This window comes from Dipodomys merriami, unplaced genomic scaffold, assembly GCF_024711535.1.
Source record: "Dipodomys merriami isolate MVZ:Mamm:240054 unplaced genomic scaffold, mDipMer1.0.p SCAF_3150, whole genome shotgun sequence".
Taxonomy (NCBI): Eukaryota; Metazoa; Chordata; class Mammalia; order Rodentia; family Heteromyidae; genus Dipodomys; species Dipodomys merriami.
In genome coordinates this window covers 1-23,198 of record NW_027204661.1, presented here as the reverse complement: position 1 = coordinate 23,198, position 23,198 = coordinate 1, and the positions used below count along the sequence as shown (strand labels likewise).

Here is a 23,198-nt window from a genome sequence, read left to right as displayed (position 1 = left end):
AAGACAAAAAAGAAGGATGCAGAGGATGGAGGTAGCAGTAGAATAAACCCAAGGTTGTCTGTTATCCAACCCCTGACCAGACCACAAAAGAATCATGATCAGGGCCCCTGGAAAATCACAGACTCTTCAATATTAATGTGCCCTGCTAATTTCCAATTTTCAGTCTGAAATTTTCAAGTATACATCTGTCTTGCTATCAGACTACTTGTACTTAGTACTGACAGAATTCTTAACGTATCTGTCATTTTATGCTTTAACAAAGATCTACTTTACTAATTATCTTTTTAAGAGTTTATTTAGAATTCTGAAGAGGAATCCGGTAGCAATGTGAATAATATACTTGAAAACTGAAACTGAGTGCTGAATCTAAGTGTAAGAGAAAAGGAATGCATGAGAGGAAAAAAAATGACCAGAATGAGATGGACAATAATGTAAGAAAATTTCCTGTACAGTTCTCAAAATACAGAAAAAGAATATACAGCAAATCCAACTTTCAAACACTTAATTAAAGTGGAGAGTCTTTATTTTAAGCAAATGTTAAAAATAGAAAATGAAGCCAGGTGCCAGTGGCTCATGTCTGTAATCCTAGCTATTCAGGAGGCTGAGATCTGAGGTTCAAAGCCAGCCCGGTCAGGAAAGACAGTGAGACTCTTATCTCCAATAAACCACTCACAAAGCCGGAAGTGGCTCTGTGGCTCAAGTGGTAGAGCACTCGCCTTGAGCTGAAGAGCTGAGGGACAGCGCCCAGGCCCAGAGTTCAAGCCCCAGGACCAACGATAAAAAAAAAGAAAAAAGAAAATGAATTATCAATTTTCCAAGGATTTAATGCATTTCCAGTATATACAAAACTACCAGTCATTCAATGAAAAACAATTCTTATCTATTCTCTCACTATTTTGCTACTTTTCCTTTTGATTATAGGCAGAAGAGGTTATGTATAGAAGAGGAGGGACCATCATATATAAACAGATAATTGCTCAATATATATTCATCTATGAGAAATAGTAATTGTACTAGTGTACACATGTTGAAAAAAAGAAAACTAGTTGGTATGACCTAGGTCGTACAAATAAAAAAAAAGACAATTTATATTTTGCTCTACTGCTTTTTTTAAATAAGTTTTTAGATCCTTGGTTTTCAATTTTCAGTCACTTAAAACCATAAAAAGTTTACAATGGAGATTATTCTGTAATTTTCCTGTAGGCTCTGATCATGATCATTAACACTAGCTGGATGACTTAAACTTGTGTCTTTCAAAAAGATATGGTGAAATACTAAAGAATGGGATATAAGAGAGCACAAAAAAAGGCATGAAAACAAGCACAATTAACAAAGGCCAATAACAAAAACCATCACATACGCTTCCAATTCCTGTTTCATCTTTGTGAATTCCTCCTTTGTCATCGACCCTTCTCCTTCTCCAAGCTTCTGTAGTTTTTCCCTTGAAGCATCAAAATCAGGTCTTGGTGGTGCCGGTGGGATCTATAAAAAAAAAAACCTATCATTAGTTTTATGGGACTATTTCATTTCGTTTCACACCGTAGCACTGCAACCATCAAAGGCTATGTTTGAGAAAGCTAAGGTTATCCTAAGTTAACTGAGCACCAGCAATAGCCAAATTCAGATTAAAGAATTTCACAAGATCAATTGACACTCTTGAGGTCCTTTCACCAAACAGGAAATACAACATAATACTATTTTCTAGGTATTGGAATAATTCTCAACTATCAACTTGCAGACTTCTTCCCAGTATTTTCAAAATCATATGTAACTAAGCTGTGATTTACTACATACTGAATGAGTATTTGCAGCAAATACTCATACATTTTTCAGAAGTAGGCAAAGGTTATAATTAAATACCAAAGTAATTTTTTTTTTTTTGGGTCCGGTCGTGGGGCCTGAACTCTGGGCCTGGGCGCTGTCCCTCAGCTCTTCAGCTCAAGGCTAGCACTCTACCACTTGAGCCACAGTGCCACTTCCGGCTTTTTTCTTATGTGGTGCTGAGGAATTGAACCCAGGACCTTGAGCATGCAAGGCAAGTGCTCTACCACTAAGCCATCTTCTCAGCCCCAGTAATTTTTTTTTTATAGTCAGTCATGGGGTTTGAATTCTGGGCCTGGGCACTGTCCCTCAGCTCTTCAGCTCAAGGCTAGCCACAGCGCCACTTCTGGTTTTCTGGTGGCTTATTGGAGAGTCTCATGGACTTTTCTGACCGGGCTGGCTTTGAACTGTGATCCTCTAATCTCAGCCTCCTGAGTAGCTAGGATTACAAGCGTGAGCCATCAGCGCTGGGCCTGTGTGATTTCTTTTTTTTTTTTTTTTTTGGGTCCGGTCGTGGGACCTGAATTCTGGGCCTACGCGCTGTCCCTCAGCTCGTCAGCTCAAGGCAAGTGCTCTATACCACTTGAGCCACAGCGCCACTTCCAGCTTTTTTTCTTTTTGCTTATATGGTGCTGAGGAATCAAACCCAGGGTCTCATGCATGCAAGGCAAGCACTCTACCACTGAGCCACCTTCCCAGACCCTGTGTGATTTTTTTTAAAGAAAATAAATGAATACTAACAATACTATCCAGCAAGAGATATTAAAAAGAATCCTAACTACATATTGGTTTGCTGGGCACTAGTGGCTCATGCCTGTAAATCCTAGCTACTCAGGAGGCTGAGATCTGAAGATCAAGGTTCAAAGCTAGCCTAGGCAGACAAATCTAAGAGATTATAGTAGGTAAGTAGCAAATACCTAAAAGTAGAATTGTGGCTCAAGTAACAGAGCTCTAGTCTTGAGCAAAAAAGCTTAGACAGTGCCCCAGGATCAGCACCAAGAAAAAAAAAAAAAAAGAGTTGGGGGATCTTGAACTGAAAGATTGTACCAGAAGCAAGACTTTACAATAACAAGACAGAAAGTAATGACAAACCTCATTCTAGTGATCCACAGACAAGAAGTAAGCACTGAATAAAAAGTAAACACTTAAATAAAAACATAAGATGTAGACAATACATTTCATTTAAGAACTTGATATGAGAAAAAAATTAACTTAGAAGAGAGGCTTATGTGTAAGAATTATTAAGGGTAAAATGAAAGACAGAAGCTAAAGAGAAGGGCTGGGAAGGTGGCTCAGTGGTAGAGTGCTTTGCCTTACATGCATGAGGACCTGGGTTCGATTCCTCAGCACCACATAAGCAAAAAGAAAAAAGCTGGAAGTGGCACTGTGGCTCAAGTGGTAGAGCGCTAGCCTTGAGCTGAAGAGCTGAGGGACAGCGCCCAGGCCCAGAGTTCAGGCCCCACAACCGACCAAAAAAAAGAAAAAAGAAAAAGAAGCTAAAGAGAACAATTGAGGGGCTGGGAAGGTGGCTCAGTGGTAGAGCGCTTGCCTTGCATGCCTGAAGCCCTGGGTTCAATTCCTTAGCACCACATAATCAAAAAAGAAAAAAGCCGGAAGTGGCACTATGGCTCAAGTGGTAGAGCGCTAGCCTTGAGCTGAAGAGCTGAGGGACAGCGCCTAGGCCCAGAGTTCAGGCCCCATGACCGGACCCAAAAAAATAAAAATAAAAAAAAGAACAATTGAGATCATAGGAAAGTAAAAAAGAAAAGTCTGAAAGAAGGGATGGGGGTATGGTTCAAGGATAGAGAACTTGCTTAGCAAGCACAAAGTCCTGGATTTAATCCCTTGTACTGTAACAAAAAGGAAGGAGAAAAAAAGGGCAGGAAGAGTAGAAAGGAGGAAAAGTGTTGTACCAAGAAAGCAACAGGGTTAGAAAATATCAAGTATGGTTGAACACATTTTTGTTGAGTTATTACTATATGGCCAGGCATAATGCTGAGCTGAACACAGGTTTTATAAAGATTAATAAGTCATGCTAGGGGCTGGGAAGGTGGCTCAGTGGTAGAGTGCTTGCCTTGCATACATGAGGCCCTGGTTCGATTCCTCAGCACCACTTAAGCAGAAAAAGCCGGAGTGGTGCTATGGCTCAAGTGGTGGAGTGCTAGCCTTGAGCTGAAGAGATGAGGGACAGTGCCCAGGCCCAGAGTTCAAGGCCCAAGACCGGCGCGCGCGCGCGCACACACGCGCGCGCACACACACGCACACGCACACGCACACGCACGCACACACACACACACACACACACACACACACTCTTAGTCTATGAGGAGCATTTAACCTGTAAAAGACAAAAGTAGTGAAAAAGTACTATCTTGTAAGAGAGGAAAGATAAGAATAGGATGAAAAAAGAAAACCACCACTTTTCATTCACTAAAACCTGAGTTATAAGTCGGCACCAGTGGCTTATGCTTATAATCCTAGCTACTCAGGAGGCTGGGATATGAGGACTGAGGTTCAAAGCCAGCCAGGGCAGGAAAGTCCATGAGATGTCTATCTCCGATATATTGCCCAGAAAAAGCCAGAAGTGGTGCTGTGGTTCAAGTGGTCAAGTGCTAGACTTGAGCAAAAGAAGCTCACGGACAGAATCCAGGCCCAGAGTTCAAGCTCCAGACTAGCAAAACATAAAAAATAAAAATCTGAAACAAATGACTGAAAAGTAGTGCTGGCCACAAGGACAGAAATGGGATAATGTCACAATGATTTTAGGGAAATTATATAAAAACTAACTTTCCCGGGGCTGGAAAGGTGGCTCAGTGGTAGAGTGCTTGCCTTGCATGCCAGAGGCCCTGGGTTCGATTCCTCAGCACCACATATGTAAAAAGAAAAAAGCCGGAAGTGGAGCTGTGGCTCAAGTGGTAGAGTGCTAGCCTTGAGCCGAAAAGCTGAGGGACAGCACCCAGGCCCAGAGTTCAGGCCCCATGACCGGACCCCCCCAAAAAAAACAAAAAACAAACAAACAAACAAAAAAACTAATTTTCCCAACTATCTGGTCAAAAGCTGAGGCTGAGTAAGGGTTGTTTTTTCTTTTTTTGTACAAGGCCATGCTAATCCTCTCTGTATTGTTCCAATTTTAGTATACATGCTGCCAAGGCAAGCACGTAAGATGTATTTTTTATTACAACATCTTACAGAGCCTTCTATTTCTTAGTATCCATCTGCCTAAGAGTTCAAAGAACCAGTATGGTTCTCTTAGTTACATTTAATAGTCCCTTCAGTAAATTCCCAAGGAGAAGACTGTTGACATTCTAGCATTAAAAATTTAAGCTTAGCTAGGCACTGGTGGTGCATGCCTATAATCCTAGTTACTCTGGAGGCTAAGATCTTAGGATCATAGTTCAAGCCCAGGCAAGAAAATTCGTGAATTTCTTATCTCCAATTTACCCCCAAAAAACTGGAATGGAGCTGTGGCCCAAAGTGGTAGAGGACTAGCCTTGAGCAAAACAGCTCAGGGACAATGCCTAGGTCCTGAGTTCAAGCACCACATCCATTACCACCACCAAGAATAATAACAACAAATTAAATAAATCTCAGTTCTGAACAAGATAAGAAGATAATTTAGGATAAAAGGTAATAGCCAGGCTGGGAAGGTGGCACAGTGGTAGAGTGCTTGCCTTGCATACATGAGGCCCTGGGTTGGATTTTTCAATACCACAAACACAGAAAAAGCCAGAAGTGGTGTGGCTCAAGTGGTAGTGCTAGCCTTGAGCTGAAGAGCTGAGGGATAGCTCCCAGGCCCAGAGTTCAGGGCCCACAACAGACAAAAAGAAAAAAAAAGGTAATAGCCTTGCAGGGTTTGGTGGCTCATGCCTGTAACCCTTGCTACTCAGAAGACTGAGATCTGAGGATCGAGGTTCAAAGCCAGATCAGGCCTCTGAGACCCTTATCTCTAGTTAGCCAGCAAAAAACCAGCAGTGGAGGTGTGACTCAAGTGGAAGAGTGCCAGCCTTGTACAAAAAAGCTAAAAGAGAGTTAAAGGCCCTGAGTTCAAGCCTTAGTTCTAGCGCGCGCATGTGCGCACACGCACACACGCACGCACGCACACACACACACACACACACACACACACACACACACACACACACACACTAGCCCAGTGTTTTGTAACTAGCAGTTTGAAAAATCAATTGGTAAGTAAAAAATGCTAAACAAGATTACAACACATAAGTATCTAAAAATGCTTCTAGAAAATGAAATCTTTGTACTTACAATGTAACCTGCATAGTCTTCATTTTCAACGAAGGAATCATGAAGCCAGATAAATTCTTCATGTTGTCGGACAACAGAAAACTCATTTTGCTTAAAATTTGGCAATGAACTCTACAAAGATATGAGATTCTTGTGAATAAAAATCAAAATTACACTAAGATGTAATGTTTAATAAACATTTTAGGTCCTTGATTTTAAATACAAAGACTATCAGAGACTTTAAACTATACATGATAAGCTGAAAAACTATTTTCCCCTTTTTGGGAAAGTGAGCGGATAGGTAGTTAGCATATTGTACTGCTCCCATCACTTAAAAATTATCCTGTTGAGGGCTGGGAAGGTGGCTCAGTGATAGAGCGCTTGCCTTGCATGCATGAGGCCCTGGGTTCAATTCCTCAGCACCACATAAGCAGAAAAAAAAAGCCGGAAGTGGCGCTGTGGCTCAAGTGGTAGAGCGCTAGCCCTGAGCTGAAGAGCTGAGGGACAGCGCCTGGCCCAGAGTTCAGACCCACAACCAGACCCACAAAAAAGAAAAGAAAAGAAAAGAAAAATTATCCTGTTGAGTCGAGCACTATAGGCTTACACCTATAACCCTAGCAAATCAGGAGGTTGAGATATGAGACTCTCACCTCAAAGCCATCCCAGGCAGATAAATATAAACTCTTACCTCCAATTAATCGCCAAAAAAACAGAAATAGAGGTATGGATCAAGTGGTAGAACACTAGCCTTAAGCACAAAAGCGCAGGAACTGCACTCAGGTCATGATTTCACTAAAAAGCCGTAAGTAGAGCAGCAGTGGCTCAAGTGGTAAAACAGTAGCTTTAAGAGGGTAAAAAAAAAAAAGCTCAAGAGCACCCAGACTCTGAGTTCAAGTCCTAGGACCAGCACAAAAAGAACCTTTTTACTCAAACATAACATTAGCACAATATTAACACAATAGCTAAAATAATACAAAATCTCATTTACCTTTGTATGTACAGTGAATTTTACTTTATCTCTTTCACTAAGAGCATCAGAAATGTCCACCTGTAGAGCAGCATCACTTTGAAGATCTACACTTATTGCTTTAAGCTAGAAAAATAAATGAATACTTTAATTAAAATTTTATTCTTTATTTTTATTTTAACAAGGTTTTGTTATGTAGCCTTGGCAGGACTTAAACTCCGGCCTTCAATTCTCAAGGGCTAGGATTCAGGCATGAACCACACTGGCTCTGTGTGCTTTCATGCAACTTAATTCTTCTCTGACAATAAGACTACACAAAAAATGAAGAATCTCAAATCTAAAAAAAGTAGTGAAGCTCATTTTATCTACACATCTACAATGCAGCATGGTATGGGGTAATGCTATTACCTTAACCAATTTTTATTCTATACTGTTTAATTAAAGTAAGCTTTGCACACACCACTTAGCTAATCACCATCTGTTATCATTTCATCGAAAAAGAAAACTATTTTCCAAGAAGATGGGACATTAAAGTTCAAGTATTCTAATTTAAGGAATGTGCCTACCTTTCAGTGTAAAAGGAAAAAATACTGCTTCTTTTAATTCAGGAATATACACCGCAATTAGCAAATATAAACATATTACAAATATGTGATGTACTAAGAAAAATATACTAACATAAAGCCAAAAATAATGCTATATAAGCTTCAATGCATTTGAAGAACTGGGTAAGTTGCCTACTTAAGAGCTTCCATTTGCTGTCAATGAGATGATTTTCCCACTTACAATGCCAAGGAAGAACATAGGGCCTTGTACTGCTAGGTAAGTGCTCTACCATTCAATAATATCCCCTGCTCCTACACTAAATTCTTAAAATTTCATCCATGCTTCCCTTGACTTCAGAAATAACAATCCTCCTATCTATGCCTCTGTGTGGCTGGAATTACAGCTATGATCTATTATGCCCAGATTGTTCTTGGAGATAAGGTCTTGCTAGTTGTTTTGTTTGTTTTGGTTTGTTTTTTTTCCAGTCGTGGGGCCTGAACTCTGGGCCTGGGCACTGTTCCTCAGCTCTTCAGCTCAAGGCTAGCGCTCTACCACTTGTGCCACTTCTGACTTTTTCTGCTTATGTGTTGCTGAGGAATCGAACTAACATCCTTTCTCTAATAACTAGGGTGTATAATAGAAAAGCCAGTCTCTACAATGTTAATCTCTCACATCACACAATTTCACTGAAAGTTAATTGCTCCATTTCATCAACTCTAGATGTGTATATTTATATTTTAATACATTTGCAATAGATCTATCTTTCAACTGATGGCAAATTACAAATTAACTGGTAATAATTTTCTTCCTTCTAAATCTAAGAAAGTACTAAAGCTCATTTTATCTATATATCTACATTAAAGAAGGGCTTTCACTAGGCACTGGCAAAAGTATATAGTAAAAGATCTTTCGCTGGGCACTGGTGGCTCATGCCTACAATCCTTGCTACTCAAGAAGCAGAGATGTGGAAGATTGCTGTTGGAGGCCAGCCCAAGCAAAAAATTTGAAAATCTCATCCTGACCAATGAAAGTTAGAGGTACTGGCATACAACCACATCCGAGCTTTGTATTAAGTGTAAACTGGAGGATCATAATCCAGGCCATCCAAAGCATAAACACTATTCAACAAAAAACTACTTGCTAAGTGACAATAGCTCATATCTATAATCTTAGCTACTCAAAGGCTGAGATCTGAGAGTCATGATTTGAAGCCAGCTGGGGCAGGAAAGCCTAAGAGACTCATATCTCCAACTACCAAAAAAGCTAGAAGTGGAGCTATGGCTCAAGTGGTAAAGCAAAAAAGCTTAAAAACAGCGCTCAGGCCGAGTTCAAGCCCCAGAAGGGGCACAAAAAGGCGGAAAAAAACCAAAACATTTGATCAAGATGCACTCATAACCTGACTTATAAAATTGAAATCCCTTTATCCAACTACCTAATAAAAACTAATTTAAAAATAACTTGAAAAATGACTAAAGCAAAAAGGCTCCTGCCTACAAGTGTGAAGCTCTAAGGTGAATACCCAGAATCACAAAAAGCAAGATGTTTCATTTAACTGTATCTTAGATTTGATAAAACATTATGTTACAGGGGCTGGGAAGGTGGCTCAGTGGTAGAGCGCTTGCCTTGCATGCATGAGGCCCTGGGTTCAATTCCTCAGCACCACATAAGCAAAAAGAAAAAAGCCGGAAGTGGTGCTATGGCTCAAGTGGTAGAGCGCTCGCCTTGAGCTGAAGAGCTGAGGGACAGCACCCAGGCCCAGAGTTCAGGCCCCACCACTGGACCCAAAAAAAAAACAACATTATGTTACAAATTTAGTATTAATTACATAAAAATCTGTAAATTTTATTAAAGAAAAAAGCTATAATGCAAACAACCTATGAATCTCCAACTTTAATTAACTTTCCTCAACTAGTGAGTTCAGAAGAAATTTTCCACTTGACTACATTCAGTGGTTTAATCTTTATCTGGGCCAATAAACTTTGTACTTTGTCAGAGACAGACTTAAAGATCTGTCGTTCTAGTCAAAAGACTAGTACAGACAATATGGAGTAAACAAAAAAGTTTGATTAAAAAGTAATTTGAGTTGGGCACCAGTGGCTCATGGCTATCATCCTAGCTACCCAGAAGGCTAAGATCTGAAGACTGCAGTTCAAAGCCAGCTCTGACAGGAAAGTCTGTGAGACTCTAATTAATCACCAGAAAACCAAGTAGTGCTGTGGTTCAAAGTGGTAGAGCACTAGCCTTGAACAAAAAAGCTCAGGGACAATGCCCATGCCCTGATTTCAAGCCCTACAACTATCAAAAAAAAGAAAAAATGCAAGTAGGGTGGTGTACCCCTATAATCCTAGCTATTCGGGAGGCTGAAATCTGAAGATCAAGGTTCAAAGCCAGCCTGGGAAGGAAAGGCTTTGAAACTCCTATCTCCAATTAACCACCAAAAAGCTAGGAGTGAAGGTATGGCTCAAGTGGCACAAAAGCCAAAAAGCCCAAAAGCCAGGGACAGAACCTGGACCCTGAATTCAAGTCCCAGGACTAGCACACATACACAAAAGAAAAATAAATTTTAAGAATTCAGTTCTCTTTTGCCAAAGAGAACACCAAAAGTAACTTTGGTTATTCCAATAGTTATCCCACTGGTCTCTGGCTTCTGCCCACCATGATCTTAATAAACTACAACCGTTCCTGTATTCAAAATACAAGGGCTTCACACTGTAGAAAAGTTAAAGCCCTTATATTGGTCCAGCAGGCACTGTAAAAGCTCCACCTGACACGATCTCTATCTAATTCACTATGCTCCTGGCTCACAGCACTCCTGCCATATGGTTTTGCCTTGCTATTCCTTGAACATATAAGCACACTGCCAATTCAGGAGACACATGGCAGAACTAGAGTCAGAGATACAATTCTGCCCCGAACATTCTGCCCCCAGATATCTACCTGCATGGCTCACTTCCTTTCCCTGCTCCTCCTCTTCTTTTTCTTCCCTTCTTCCCCTCCCAGCTCTTCTCTACCCTCTCCCCTTCTTTCTTTGCCAACGCTGGGACTTAAACTAAAAGTCTCATGCTCTTACTAAGCTTTTTCACTCACAGCTGGCACTCTACCATTTGAACCATTTCCAGCTTCTTTCTGCTGGTCAATTTAGGAGTCTTACAGATTTGTCTATACGAGCTGGCCTCAAACCATAATCCTCAGATCTCAGCCTCCTCAGTTTCTAAGATTAGTTGTATGCACTTGAAAGGTTTCCTTCAAGTCTTAAAGTCTTTCTCAGGAAGGCTTTCCTTACCACCCAGTCTAAAACCACAGCTCAAATCACTGTACTCTCCCTACCTAACAATCCCTATCCCTCCTTTGTTTCCAGCATTTATTTACCATGTAATACACTTTTTACTGTATAATGGCCCTCCCTGACTAGAATTCAACTCCATTAGGACAAAGATTATAATATTTACAAAGTCAGTATTACCAATAAAATGTAAACATTTGAAGCTAGGCAATATAGCAATATGCATTTAATCTTTTTTTTGGGGGGGGTCGGTCATGGGGCTTGAACTTAGGGCCTGGCACTGTCCCTGAGCTTTTTCGCTCAAGGCTGGCACTCTACCACTTTGGACTACAGCGCCACTTCCAGTTTTCTGGTGGTTAATTGGAGTTAAGAGTCTCATGAACTTCCTGCCTGAGCAGGCTTCCAACCTGTTGTTTTTGTGGACAATGTGGCATATACCTATAATCCCAGCATGAAGGAAGCTAAGGCAGGATTAGGAGTTCAAAGCCAGCTCAGGTACTTAGGAAGATGAAGTCTGAGGATTGAGGTTGAAAGCCAGCCTGGGCAGAAAAATCCTGGAGATTCTTACCTCCAATTAACCAGTAAAGTGGAACTGTGCTCAACTGGTGGAGAACCAGCTGTGAGTGAAAAAGCTAAGGGACAGGGCAAGACCGAGTTTAAGGTCCAGTACCAGCACAGAGAAAAAAAAGTTCTCACTCAGGATCAACTTAATCATCAACTATCCTTGCTTTTACATTTAGCTGCTGAGTATGGGTAAAGTTACAACCATTTTTACTGGTTCACTGAAAGTTCTCTAAACTGCACTCGATTTTTAAAACCACTCTATAATCCCAAATAGGTATGCTCAACTTTCCTGATTCCTACAGCAACTATTCCAATCTTTTCCCATGTCAGCCTTCTACAATACTACCTCACTCTCAGCAAGTGACCTTGCCTCTCATATACCAGGAAGGCAAATGCCAGCAGCTGTCTTTCCCTCAGATCTACCAACATATCTTTCTATAAATATATAAATGTAGCCTTAATACTATCTTTGCCCTCTCAGTACTTCATACGGGTCTAAGCTGTCCACCTGATCATTTGATCTTCCTATTTGCAAAAGGATCTAATCACATACTGCTCTTCTATTCAAGTCCGGCCTTGTTATCACAAAACTTTCCCACTGAGTAACTAATTTCCAAACCCAATGATATTTTTCAGTCTTCTTGGCCTCTGTACAGTATTTTTCCTTGGCATAACTCAACATTTCCTCTTTGTTTTTTTTTGTTGTTGCTGTTGGTTGTGGGGCTTGAACTCTGGGCCTGGGTGCTCACCCTGCACTCTTTTTTTTTTGGTCCGGTCTTGGGGCCTGAACTCTGGGCCTGGGCGCTCTCCCTCAGCTCTTCAGCTCAAGGCTAGTGCTCTACCACTTGAGCCACAGCACCACTTCCGGCTTTTTTCTTTTTTGGAGGGGGGGGGTCTGGTCGTGGGGTCTGAACTCTGGGCCTGGGCACTGTCCCTCAGCTCTTCGGCTCAAGGCTAGCGCTCTACCACTTGAGCCACAGCACCACTTCCGGCTTTTTTTTGGGGGGGGGAGGGGGGTCCGGTCGTGGGGCCTGAACTCTGGGCCTGGGCACTGTCCCTCAGCTCTTCAGCTCAAGGCCACTTCTGGCTTTTTTCTTTTTGCTTATGTGGTGCTGAGGAATCAAACCCAGGGCCTCAGGCATGCAAGGCAAGCACTCTACCACTGAGCCACCTTCCCAGCTCCCCCAGCTTTTTTCTTTTTGCTTATGTGGTGCTGAGGAATCAAACCCAGGGTCTCATGCATGCAAGGCAAGCGCTCTACCACTGAGCCACGTTCCCAGCCCGCCCGGCACTCTTCAACTCAAGGCTAGTGCTCTACCACTTGAGCCACATTGCCACTTCTGGCTTCTTCTGTTTATGTGGTGCTGAGGAATCAAACCCAGGGCCTCATGCATTCTAGGTAAGCACTCTACCACTGAGCCACCTTCCTAGCCCTACTTCCCACTGCCTGGAGACTTTATCATTATGCACTTTATACACATTCTTCTCTCTATTAGCCACATCTACCTTGTAAACCATACCCCACAAGGAACTAAATCATCCATATAGGCTAACCTTTCTACTGATAGGCCCTGCTCCCATTTTCCCAGAACCCACAACATCCCCCTAGTCCTGAGGTCAATATTTCAGGGCAAGCTCATTTTGGTAATATGAATATTCAGAGCTGAGACCCAGAGCCCAACTACTTGTGTCTAACTATAGCTCCTATTGGCTATGACCTTGGGCAGATATTTCATCTTTCCTAATCTATATTTCTTCCCAAAGCAGGAGTAACAGCAGCAGACTTCATATGGAGAACTGAGTTAATACCTGGCATATACCTGGTGTTGTGGCTCAAGTGGTAAAGTGCTCACCTTGAGCTGAAGAGCTCAGGGACAGCACCCAGGCCCAGAGTTCAAGGCCCACGACTGATTAAACAACAACAAAAAAAAGTCAGAAGGAAACAAAAGTCAAATTGTTTTATGTGTCTACTGTTTTATCTATTTAGTGGTAAAACCTCAGGGCTTCATGCTTGTTAAGCAGGCTCTAAATACTTATGCCATGCCTCAAATCCCACATCCTTTTCTTTCTTTTTTTTTTTTTTTATCAATCTCATTGGGAAGCCCTGCATTCTATGTCTTTATTACTACTCATCCCTAGTTGTTCTCTCTCCTTTGTATTCTCATAACATTTTAAAAAAGGCATTATAATTCTACCTCCCCCACTCCATTGTGATGACCTCAGAACAGGAATTTTATCTCATTCACCTCTTTTATCCTCAGATAACAGTAGGTCACATTTTTTAACCTGAGATAATTACCAATAAACTTGGAGTATATTTAAGTTTAATGCCATGTAGATACAAAGTATAAACATTTGGACAAGTCTTGAAAAATAAGAAAAGGTGGTAGGTGAAGGTGAAGCCGGGCACTGGTCTGGATCATGCCTATAATCCTTCTAACTCAGGAGACCCAGATTGGAGGATGGCGGTTCAAAGCCAGCCTGGACAGGAAAGTCTCAAGACTCTTATCTCCAATTGACCACCAGAAAAACAGAAGTAGAGCCGTGGCAAAGTGGTAGAGCACTAGCCTTGAGCAAAAGAGGTCAGGGACGGCATACAGGCCTGAGTTCAAGTCCCACAACTGACCTAAATAAATAAAATACATGGGCTAGGTAATGTGGCTTAGTGATAGAGTGCTTGCATAGCATGCATGAAGTCCTGGGTTTGATTCCTCAGTACCACATACACAGAAAAAGCTGGAAGTGGTACTGTGGCTCAAGTGGTAGAATGCTAGCCTTGAACAAAAGACGCACAGGTGCCATGCCCAAGCCTTGAGTTCAAGCCCCAGGGCTGGCAAAAGAAAAAAAAATAATAATTAATAAAATAAAATACAGAGGTCTTTGCAATGATAAGTAGACTATAAAGTATGTATGTGTGGGTGGTAAGGGTGGCATATTAAAGCCATCCAGAAACAGTTATGAACAATGATGAATGCTAGCCTAAGAGGTTTTTTTCCTATTATTCCAAAAAAGAATGGGTCCAGGCTGTAATTCACAAAAACTTCACAGGACTCCATTTCAACCAATGACTGGACACAGTAGCACATCTGTTACACCAACGATAGGGGTAGTACAATGGGTAGAAGCATAATGGCATCCCAGAGACACTGAGAATTATAATTAGGAGGCTTGAAATCCTGGTTACCCATGACATAAAAGGAGACCTTATCTTGAAAAATACCAAGGCAAAGAGGAGCTGAAGGTTCTCAAAGGGTAGAGTGCCTGTGCCTGTCTGATAAGCACAAGATCCTAGATTCAATCCCAGGACCACAAAATGGGAGTGGGAAGGTTAAAAAAAATGCTTTTTAATAGCCAGGTCCAGTGACTCACACCTGTAATCCTAGCTACTCAGGAGGCTGAGATCTGAGGATTGTGGTTCAAAGCCAGCCCACACAGGAAAGCTCATGAGAGTCTTATCACCAATTAACCACCAAAAAGCTGTAAATAGAGCTGTGGCTCAAACATTTCCAAGGTGTGCTGATATGAGAATAAAGGGTATGCCTGATACAGAAGTTTCTTGCACAAGCTTTCCACTTAAAAAACTATTATTATTGTGAAGGAGGAGCAAGGATAGGAGTCCAGGAGATGGGTTACTCCACCTATAGTAATTTCTACAAACAATTATAATATTACCTAGAATTGAAATCAAATGCTAAGAAGGAATTATGTCATCACTCTGGTGTGAATGCTACTTAACATGCACATCAGAACAAAATGTGACCAGTTCAACAGGCTCATTTATTTACTAGATAATGTCATTGTCCTTCATCTAAGGAGGAAAATCTATTATTAAGATGCTGGGGCTAGCGCTGGAAAGGTGACTCAGTGATAGTGCTTAGCTTGCATGTATGAGTCCTGGGTTCGATTCCTCAGCACCACATAAGTAGAAAAAGCTGGAAGTGGTGCTGTGGCTCAAGTGGTAGAGCACTAGTCTTGAGCTGAAAAGCTGAGGGACAGCGCCCAGGCCCAGAGTTCAAGTCCTATGACAAAAAAAAAAAAAAAAAAAAGGCTTCAGCTAAAGATATCAAAACATGGCCAAGAGGACGCTGGTGTCTCTCACACCTGTAATAATTCTAGCTACTCAAGAAGCTGAGATCTGAGGATCAAGGTTTGAAGTCAGCTCTGGCAGGAAAATCTAGACTATCTCCAAATATGCACCAAAAAAGCTGAAGTGGAACTGTGGCTCAAGTGATAGAGTGATAGCCTTGAGCAAAAAAGCTCAGAGACAGAGCCTAGGGGACACACACACACACACACACACACACACACACACACACACACACACACACACACACACACACACACACACACACACACACACACACACACACACACACACACCCAAGTGCTAGGATCTCAAATCTGTAAGCCTAGGGGACACACACACACACACACACACACACACACACACACACACACACACACACACACACACACACACACACACACACACACACACACACACACACACACACACACACACACACACACACACACACACACACACACACACACACACACACACACCCAAGTGCTAGGATCTCAAATCTGTAATCCTAGCTACTCTCAGAAAGCTGAGACCTAAAGGATCACACTTAAAAGTCAGACTGGGCATAAACTCTGTAGTAACAACTGAGCAGCAAAAAAAAAAAAAAAAGCAAGCCTGATTAGAGTTGTGGCTCAAGTGGTAAAGTGTCCCAAACCCCTGAATGAGAACATGAGGCCGTCAGTTCAAACTGGTAAACCCCCCACCTCCACCTGCACACACACAAAAGCCATAATCTCTCCTCTCCAACTCCAAAAGACTCTATTTTAGTAAGGGCCAGAATCTACTAGTTTCTGTTTTGCTTTTCAAATATCTTAGGCAATTTTGGTTTGAGTAGGGTTTGTTTTTGAGACAAATTGCAGAAATTCCATCCTCCATCTCCACAACAAGTACTAGAATTTTACAGGAGGGTACTACTTACCTAACAGACATTGCTCACCCCAGGAGATTTGTGTGTGTGTGTGTGATACTGAAGTTTGAATTCAAGGCCCTGGCTTGCTCTACATGGAGACAAGCCTCCAACCCTACCCCAGAAGATTCTGGTCCAAGTATTTCAGGCCACTTGAGAAACATACACTGGTTCCCATGTCCGAAACTGTTGTATGGCCTCAAGACAACCCAGTTTCTCTGAGGTTTGGACTTCTTATTTATCAAAGGGGGGCATTAAGGTTCAGATGAATGAGAGGACCTTAAACAATGCTTACTACATCACCATGCTGTAATTATTATTATGATTCATTCAGTTCTACTGAACAAAAATAACAAAAATGTGGACATTTCCACATGAAATTCTAAAAGCTTTCTAACTCATATTTTTGTTGTTGTTTTACTTTTTAAGGATCAAGTCTAAGACCTTCCCATGCACTCTGTCACTAAGCTATGTTCCTAGATTATTTTTTCTACTTTTATAAGTTTCAATCTGTGCCAGGCACCAGTGGCTCACGCCTGTAATCCTAGCTACTCAGGAGGCTGAGATCTGAGGATCACGATTCAAAGCCAGCCTGGGCAGGAAAGTCGGTGAGACTCTCTTATCTCCAATAAACCTCTCAGAAAACCAGAAGTGGTGCTGTGGTTCAAGTGGTAGAACGCTCACCTTGAGCTAAAGAGCACAGGGACAGCACCCAAGCCCAGATTTCAAGCCCCATGACCAACCAAAAAAAACAAAAACAAAAACAAAAAACAGTTTCAACTGTAAGATTCAGTAACACAGACTGGGAATGTGGCTTCGTGGGAGAATGCTCGCCTCACATGCACGAAGCCCTGGGTTTGATTCCTCAGTACCACATAAACAGAAAAAGCCAGAAATGGCACTGAGGCTCAACTGGTACGGTGTTAGCCTTGAACAAAATGCTCAGAGACAGTGCCCAGGCCTTGAGTTCAAGTCCCCAGTACTGGCAAAAAAAAAAAAAGCAACTCAGGGACAGTGTCCACGGCCCCATGACTGGCCAAAAAAAAATTCAGTATGACTTTCCTGGTAAAGCATGCTCTTTCTATTCCTCCCTGTTTAACTTCACAACATGTGAAAAAAGTTTACAGACATGTTACTTAAGTGTTTTTATTTCTATTAGCATTTTTTTTACAAAAGCATAACGCCATTAACACTAATATTCATCAGAAAATATTCTACTTTTACTCGGTGTGTTGATGCACATCTGTAATATTAGCTGTTAGAAAGATAGAGACAGACAATGATGGGAAGGCAGGAATGAGAGGGAAAGAAGGAACAGTTTACACTAAGCAAAAGGAAAGAAATGTATTACCTGATGTGGAAGAAATAACGGTATTTTCAAAGCTCCTAGAATTCACAAACTTTATAGACCATGACAATGACAATTTGCCTTGTGAAGGTTAAAATGTGTTTGTGACTTTAACCAAGTATCACTATCCACAATACTGTGAAATATGTGAAATTTATTTAATCACCTAATCTCAAAAAACAAAAAGGAAGAAAAGTGAGAGAAGGGGTGGGTTAGGAGCGATGGGTGACAATGTTATCAGACACTTTGTATTCATATACTATTTTGCAGAATGGGAACTTCTTTGTATAACCACTTAAAGATAATAATAATAATAAAAGGTAGGTGGAGACAGAAGGACTGTATGTTGGAGACCAGTCAGGGCAAAGTTAGCCAGGCCATCTCTAAAAAAAAATAAAAAAATAAGCCAGGCAATGGTGGCTCATGCCTGTAATCCTAGCTACTCAGGAGGCTGAGATCTAAGGACCTCGGTTCAAAGCCAACCTGGGTAGGGAAGTCCATGAGACTCTTATCTCCAATAAACCACCAGGAAACCAGAAGTGGCATTGTGGCTCAAGTGGTAGAGCACTTGCCTTGAGCTGAAGGGCTGAGGAACAATGCCCAGGCCCAGAGTTCAAGACCCATGACTGACCAAAAAAAAAAAAAGTAAACAGGCTTGGCTGGGGGTTTGACTTGAATGATAGGGCACTTGCCCAGCATGCACTAGATCCTAGGTTCAATTTGCAGTAATGCAAAACAAGAACAAAGAAAGGGAGAAAATATTCTACTTTCTACTCCAACAATGCAAATATTTAAAAAACAAAAAACAAAAACAAAAACAACTTGCCGGGCACTGGTGGCTCACACCTGTAATTCTAGCTGCTCAGGAGGCTGAAATCTGAGGATAGCAATTCAAAGCCAGCCCAGGAGACTCTAATCTCCAATTAACCACTAGAAAACCAAAAGTGAGGCTCTGACTCAAGTGGTAGAACGCCAACCTTGAGCTGAAGAGCTGAGGGATTGTGCCCAGGCCCTGACATTTTATTTTGCTATTCAACTCAAGGGTCTCACAGACTTTTTGTCCAGGCTGGCTTTGAACCGAAATCCTCAAACACTAGCCTCCTGAGTCGCTAAGATTATAGGTATGGATCATTGGTGACAAGCCAGAACATTAAATTTTAGAATCTACAAATTCTATGTTTTTGAACTAACCAGAAAGTCTAAATGATAAACAATGCTTCTTTGTACAGAAAAGGCTAATTTGCGGTTGATTTTTTTTTTCAAGTATGCAACATCCTCTGCCTCTTTATTACTACCTGAGAGCTTTAGTGATAAAGGTCATCAGTTAATGTCCACTACCTCATCTCCTATTACAAACAACAATATCCTACCACGTCTTGTCACCTACCAAAAAAAATCTACTAATCAAATATATCTCTCACACTATTTAGGATAAATAAAAGCAAAATGGAAAACTGAAATGGAAAGAAAACCACAGAAGTTTGCTGTGATTATTCAAACACATTACCATACTTCACCCAAGGGAAATAGGGGTTTAAGGATAGCTGAGAGGGTGCAATCAGAAATGTTAAAGGATTTCTGACACCAAAGGTATAACAGTAGTTACCAGGACAGGATAGGAGGCATCGGGTGAGGATAAGGAAGGACACTGGTCAAAGGGTACAAACTGAGTTATAAGACGGTTCAGTTCTGGATACCTAATGTCGAACATGGTGATTATATTTAATAACAATGTATATTTAAAACTTGCTGAGAGTAGCTCTCAAGTGTTCTCATCCCCCCCCAAAAAAAAAGAAAGAAAGAAAGGGTGGGGGGGAGAGATAAAAGGACAACCAGGTGAGGCAATCATTTTACAATGTGTCAGAATGTCACGCTGGAAAATACAGTCTTATAATTTGTCAGACGTATCTCCATAAAGGTAGAGAGAACCCTGCAAAGGATGGGGGGAGGGGTGGGTGGTTATCAGAAAAAGTAGCGATGATCAGCGCAGGCTATGGTCTCTAGCACTGGGTGAAATCTGGTAGAACAATTTAGTACAGCTGAGATCTGGTGACTGTCAAGATCCTTGCCAAGGGGCGATGTGAATGTCTCCTCTAGAGACAGAACAGAGTGGACAGAAGGGACTTCGCGAGGTCCATAAGGAGCAAATGACGGGTGCCGCTGGGAAGGTCTGAGATTGTGTTTTCTCGGCCCCAAGTGGCAAGACTCAGGGCGTTCTAGCTCCAGCCTCCACGTCCCCACTTGCACCCTGCCCGGGGGTGGGGGGAACGGGAGGGGAAGAGGGTGCTCACGACGGGGTCCGAGGCCGGGCCGAGACAAGAAAAAAGCGGCCGTGGGTCCCCGGGAAATCAGGAACACGGCGGCCCCCAGGGAGGAAGGGCTGCGGGAGGGCGGGGCGCGATGCGGCCCGGGAAACCGAAAGGACGATCCCGACCGAGGGCCGCGCAGCCCGAGCCCCCTGCGCACACCACACCGGGGGAGCTGAGTAGGGGCGGGGAGGGGGGGGCTTTCTGCGTGAGAGAAAGAACCAGAACTTACTCCGCGGTCTTCCTCTGAGAGGAAGTCGGGGCCGTCGTCCAGGCCTTCCTGCTGGGTCGGCGGCGGGCCCGACGCGTCGGGGAGAGGATAGAAAGGGGAAGATACAAAGGGAGACATTAATGTCAGGCCGGCGCACTCCCCGCGCCCGCCCCGCGCCAGCCGCCCCCACCGCGCGCCCGGGGATCGACACCGCTGAGAACACCCACCATCATGGCTGCTCCGAGACCAGGACCGGCGCAGGCGCGCACGCACCGCCAGTGAGACGGAGCCGGCAACGCGGGGCGGGGCCAGGACTGGAGGCGGGGCACGAAGTAGCCCCGCCCCCTCGCGCGCGAGGGCGGGGTCTGTGAGGGAGAAAGGCGGACTCTCGGTATCTCCACGCAAGGTGCGGGCTCCTAAAAATCAGGGAGGGCTCGCAGATCCGGATCATCATGCTGGAGGCAACTCGCGGCTTGGCCAGCTCAGACCATGGAAGGCCACCCTTGAGGGGGAGCTGTCCAGTTCTTGTGCCCTAAGGGCTCTGGCAGAAAACCTGGCCTGCACTTTCACGAAACCACAGTAAATCATCTCGTCATGATAATTAATCACAATTAATATTTTGCCGATGGAAGTTGCAGGAACCAAGGGCCTTCACGTAGTAAGAAAGCAGGGACTATAATCAAGTTTTTACTGCCGAAGAGGTAATAACTACCTCAGGGTTTGAGGTGCTAATGATGGAGCACCATAAAAATGAGCGGTTCTTAGAACAGGGAGAATAATTCCTGATTCCCTAATGCAATTCAATTCCATTAATGACATCAGCATTTTGTGTTTAAGCCAAAAACCTCAGTCCTACTCAAAACCTTCCTCGCTCCTCATATCGAATCAATTACTCTTGCTCTACAGCTAATTCTCTCTTTACTTCACACGGTCCCATTTCCCACCTTTCTGTAGCAATAACCTTCAGCATCTCCTATGGACATTTTCAATAATCTCATTGATCTCGTGGTGTGTGTGTGTGTGTGTGTGTGTGTGTGTGTGTGTGTGTGTGTGTGTGTGTCTGTGTGTGTGTGTGCAGACATGCTTGTACTGAAGCTTGAACTCAAGGCCTGAGCACTGTCCATGGGCCTTTTTTCTCAGGGCTGTAGTGCTACTACTACTACTAGAGCCGCATTTCCACTTCTGGCTTTTTTGGTGGTTAATTGGAGATAAGAGTTGCACAGACTTTCCTGCCTGGGGCTGACTTTGAACCACAGTCCTCAGATTGTGTATCTGGGACAACAGGAGCAACAAGGTCAATCAATAATCACTTAGCTTTTTGTCTTTGTACAGCCCAGACAGGCCTGGCACTTAAGATCTTGTTGTCTTAACCTCTAGAGTTCTGGGATTAAGCCAAACACCACTGCCACTAACTCCTTTTTTTTTTTTTCTTTTTTTTTGCCAGTCCTGGGGATTCAATTCTGGGCTTGAGTGTTATCCTTGGCTCCTATTTGCTCAAGGCTAGCACTCTACCACTTGAGTCACAGTACCACTTCTGGATTTTTCCATGATTAATTGGAGATAAGAGTCGCACAGACTTTTCTATCTAGGCTGGCTTTGAACTGTGATTCTCAGATCTCAGCCTCCTGAGCAGTTAAGATTACAGGCATGAGCCACTGGCACCCAGCTTCCTCGCTTCCTCTTTCTTTCTTTCTTTCTTTCTTTCTTTCTTTCTTTCTTTCTTTCTTTCTTTCTTTCTTTCTTTCTTTCTTTCTGTCTTTCTGTCTTTCTGCCTTTCTTTCTGTCTTTCTTTCCTTATTCCTTCCTTCCTTCCTTCTTTCCTTTCTTCATTCCTTCCTTCCTTCCTTCCTCTCTCTCTTTCTTTCTATTTCTTTTTTTTTGTTTGTTTTTTGTTTTGTTGGTCATGGGGCTTTTACTCTGGGCTTGGGCGCTGTCCCTCAGCTCTTCAGCTCAAGGTAAGCTCTCTACCACTTGAGCCACGGCCCCACTTCTGGTTTTCTAGTGGTTTATTGGAGATAAGAGTCTCACAGTGTATCCTGCCTGGGCTGGCTTTGAACCGAGATCCTCAGATCTCAGCCTCCTAAGTAGCTAGGATTACAGGCATGAGCCACCTGCGCCCGGCTCTATTTCTTTTTTGTGCCAGTCCTGGGGTTTGAACTCAAGGCATGGGCTCTGTCCCTGAGCTTTTGTGCTGAAGGCTAGTGCTCTACCACTTTGAGTCACAGCCATTTCCTAATTTTTAGTAGTTAATTGGAGATAAGAGTCTCATGGACTTTCCTGTCTGGGCTGCCTTTGAACAACAATCCTAAAATCAGAGCCTCCTGAGTAGGCATGAGCCTACTTCCTATTTTTTTTCTTACTTTTCATATATCTCCCGTATGTATGTATTTATTTATTTTTTGTCAGTTGGCCTGGGCATTGTCCCTCAGCTCAAGGCTCAAGGCTAGTGTTCTAGCACTTGAGCCGCAGCGCCACTTCTGGATTTTTCTGCTTATGTGGTGCTGAGGAATCAAACCCAGGGCCTCATGCATGCAAGGCAAGCACTCTACCATTGATTCACCTTATTTATGCCAGTCCTGGGGCTTGATCTCAGGACCTGATCACTGTTCCTGAGCTTTTTTTGCTCAAGGCTAACACTCTACCACTTGAGCCAACAGCTCTACTTCCAGCTTTTACTGTTCATGTGGTACTGAGGAATTGAATCCATGTCTTCATGCATGCTAGGTAGGCACTCTATCACTAAGCCACATTCTCAGCCCCTCTCTCTTTTATTTTACACACTGCTGTCAGTTTTTCTCCTACAACTCAGATATGAATGATTATGCTACTTTTCTGCTCAATAATCTTTACAAACTTTCATTCTATAATGGTCAAATTCTTCAGCCTACAATTCTATACCTTATACATTGGAAT

General features: G+C 42.7%; 1 protein-coding gene and 1 non-coding gene across 2 annotated transcripts; both read right to left on the bottom strand.

Moving 5' to 3' along the window:
* Positions 1 to 1,326: 1,326 nt before the first annotated feature.
* On the bottom strand, positions 1,327 to 20,564 carry LOC138841323 (sorting nexin-6-like). The gene is made up of 5 exons (XM_070042005.1): positions 20,513 to 20,564; positions 20,307 to 20,354; positions 7,055 to 7,159; positions 6,088 to 6,198; positions 1,327 to 1,482 (listed from the first exon to the last, which is right to left on the bottom strand). Exons 1-5 carry the CDS (start codon positions 20,516 to 20,518, stop codon positions 1,327 to 1,329), a joined length of 426 nt encoding a protein of 141 aa, XP_069898106.1. The 5' UTR covers positions 20,519 to 20,564.
* On the bottom strand, positions 4,874 to 4,979 carry LOC138841324 (U6 spliceosomal RNA). Its single transcript, XR_011376391.1, has one exon. It is a non-coding gene; the product is annotated as a U6 spliceosomal RNA (small nuclear RNA).
* Positions 20,565 to 23,198: the final 2,634 nt, after the last annotated feature.

What these genes read in the sequence shown, in the direction of transcription:
- LOC138841323 (XM_070042005.1), bottom strand. An exon ending in TCTCAGAGGAAGACCGCGGA is followed by an intron (nt 7,160 to 20,306) that starts GTAAGTTCTGGT and finishes TTATTTTTCTAG; the next exon opens with CTTAAAGCAATAAGTGTAGA. An exon ending in AATTCACTGTACATACAAAG is followed by an intron (nt 6,199 to 7,054) that starts GTAAATGAGATT and finishes ATATCTTTGTAG; the next exon opens with AGTTCATTGCCAAATTTTAA.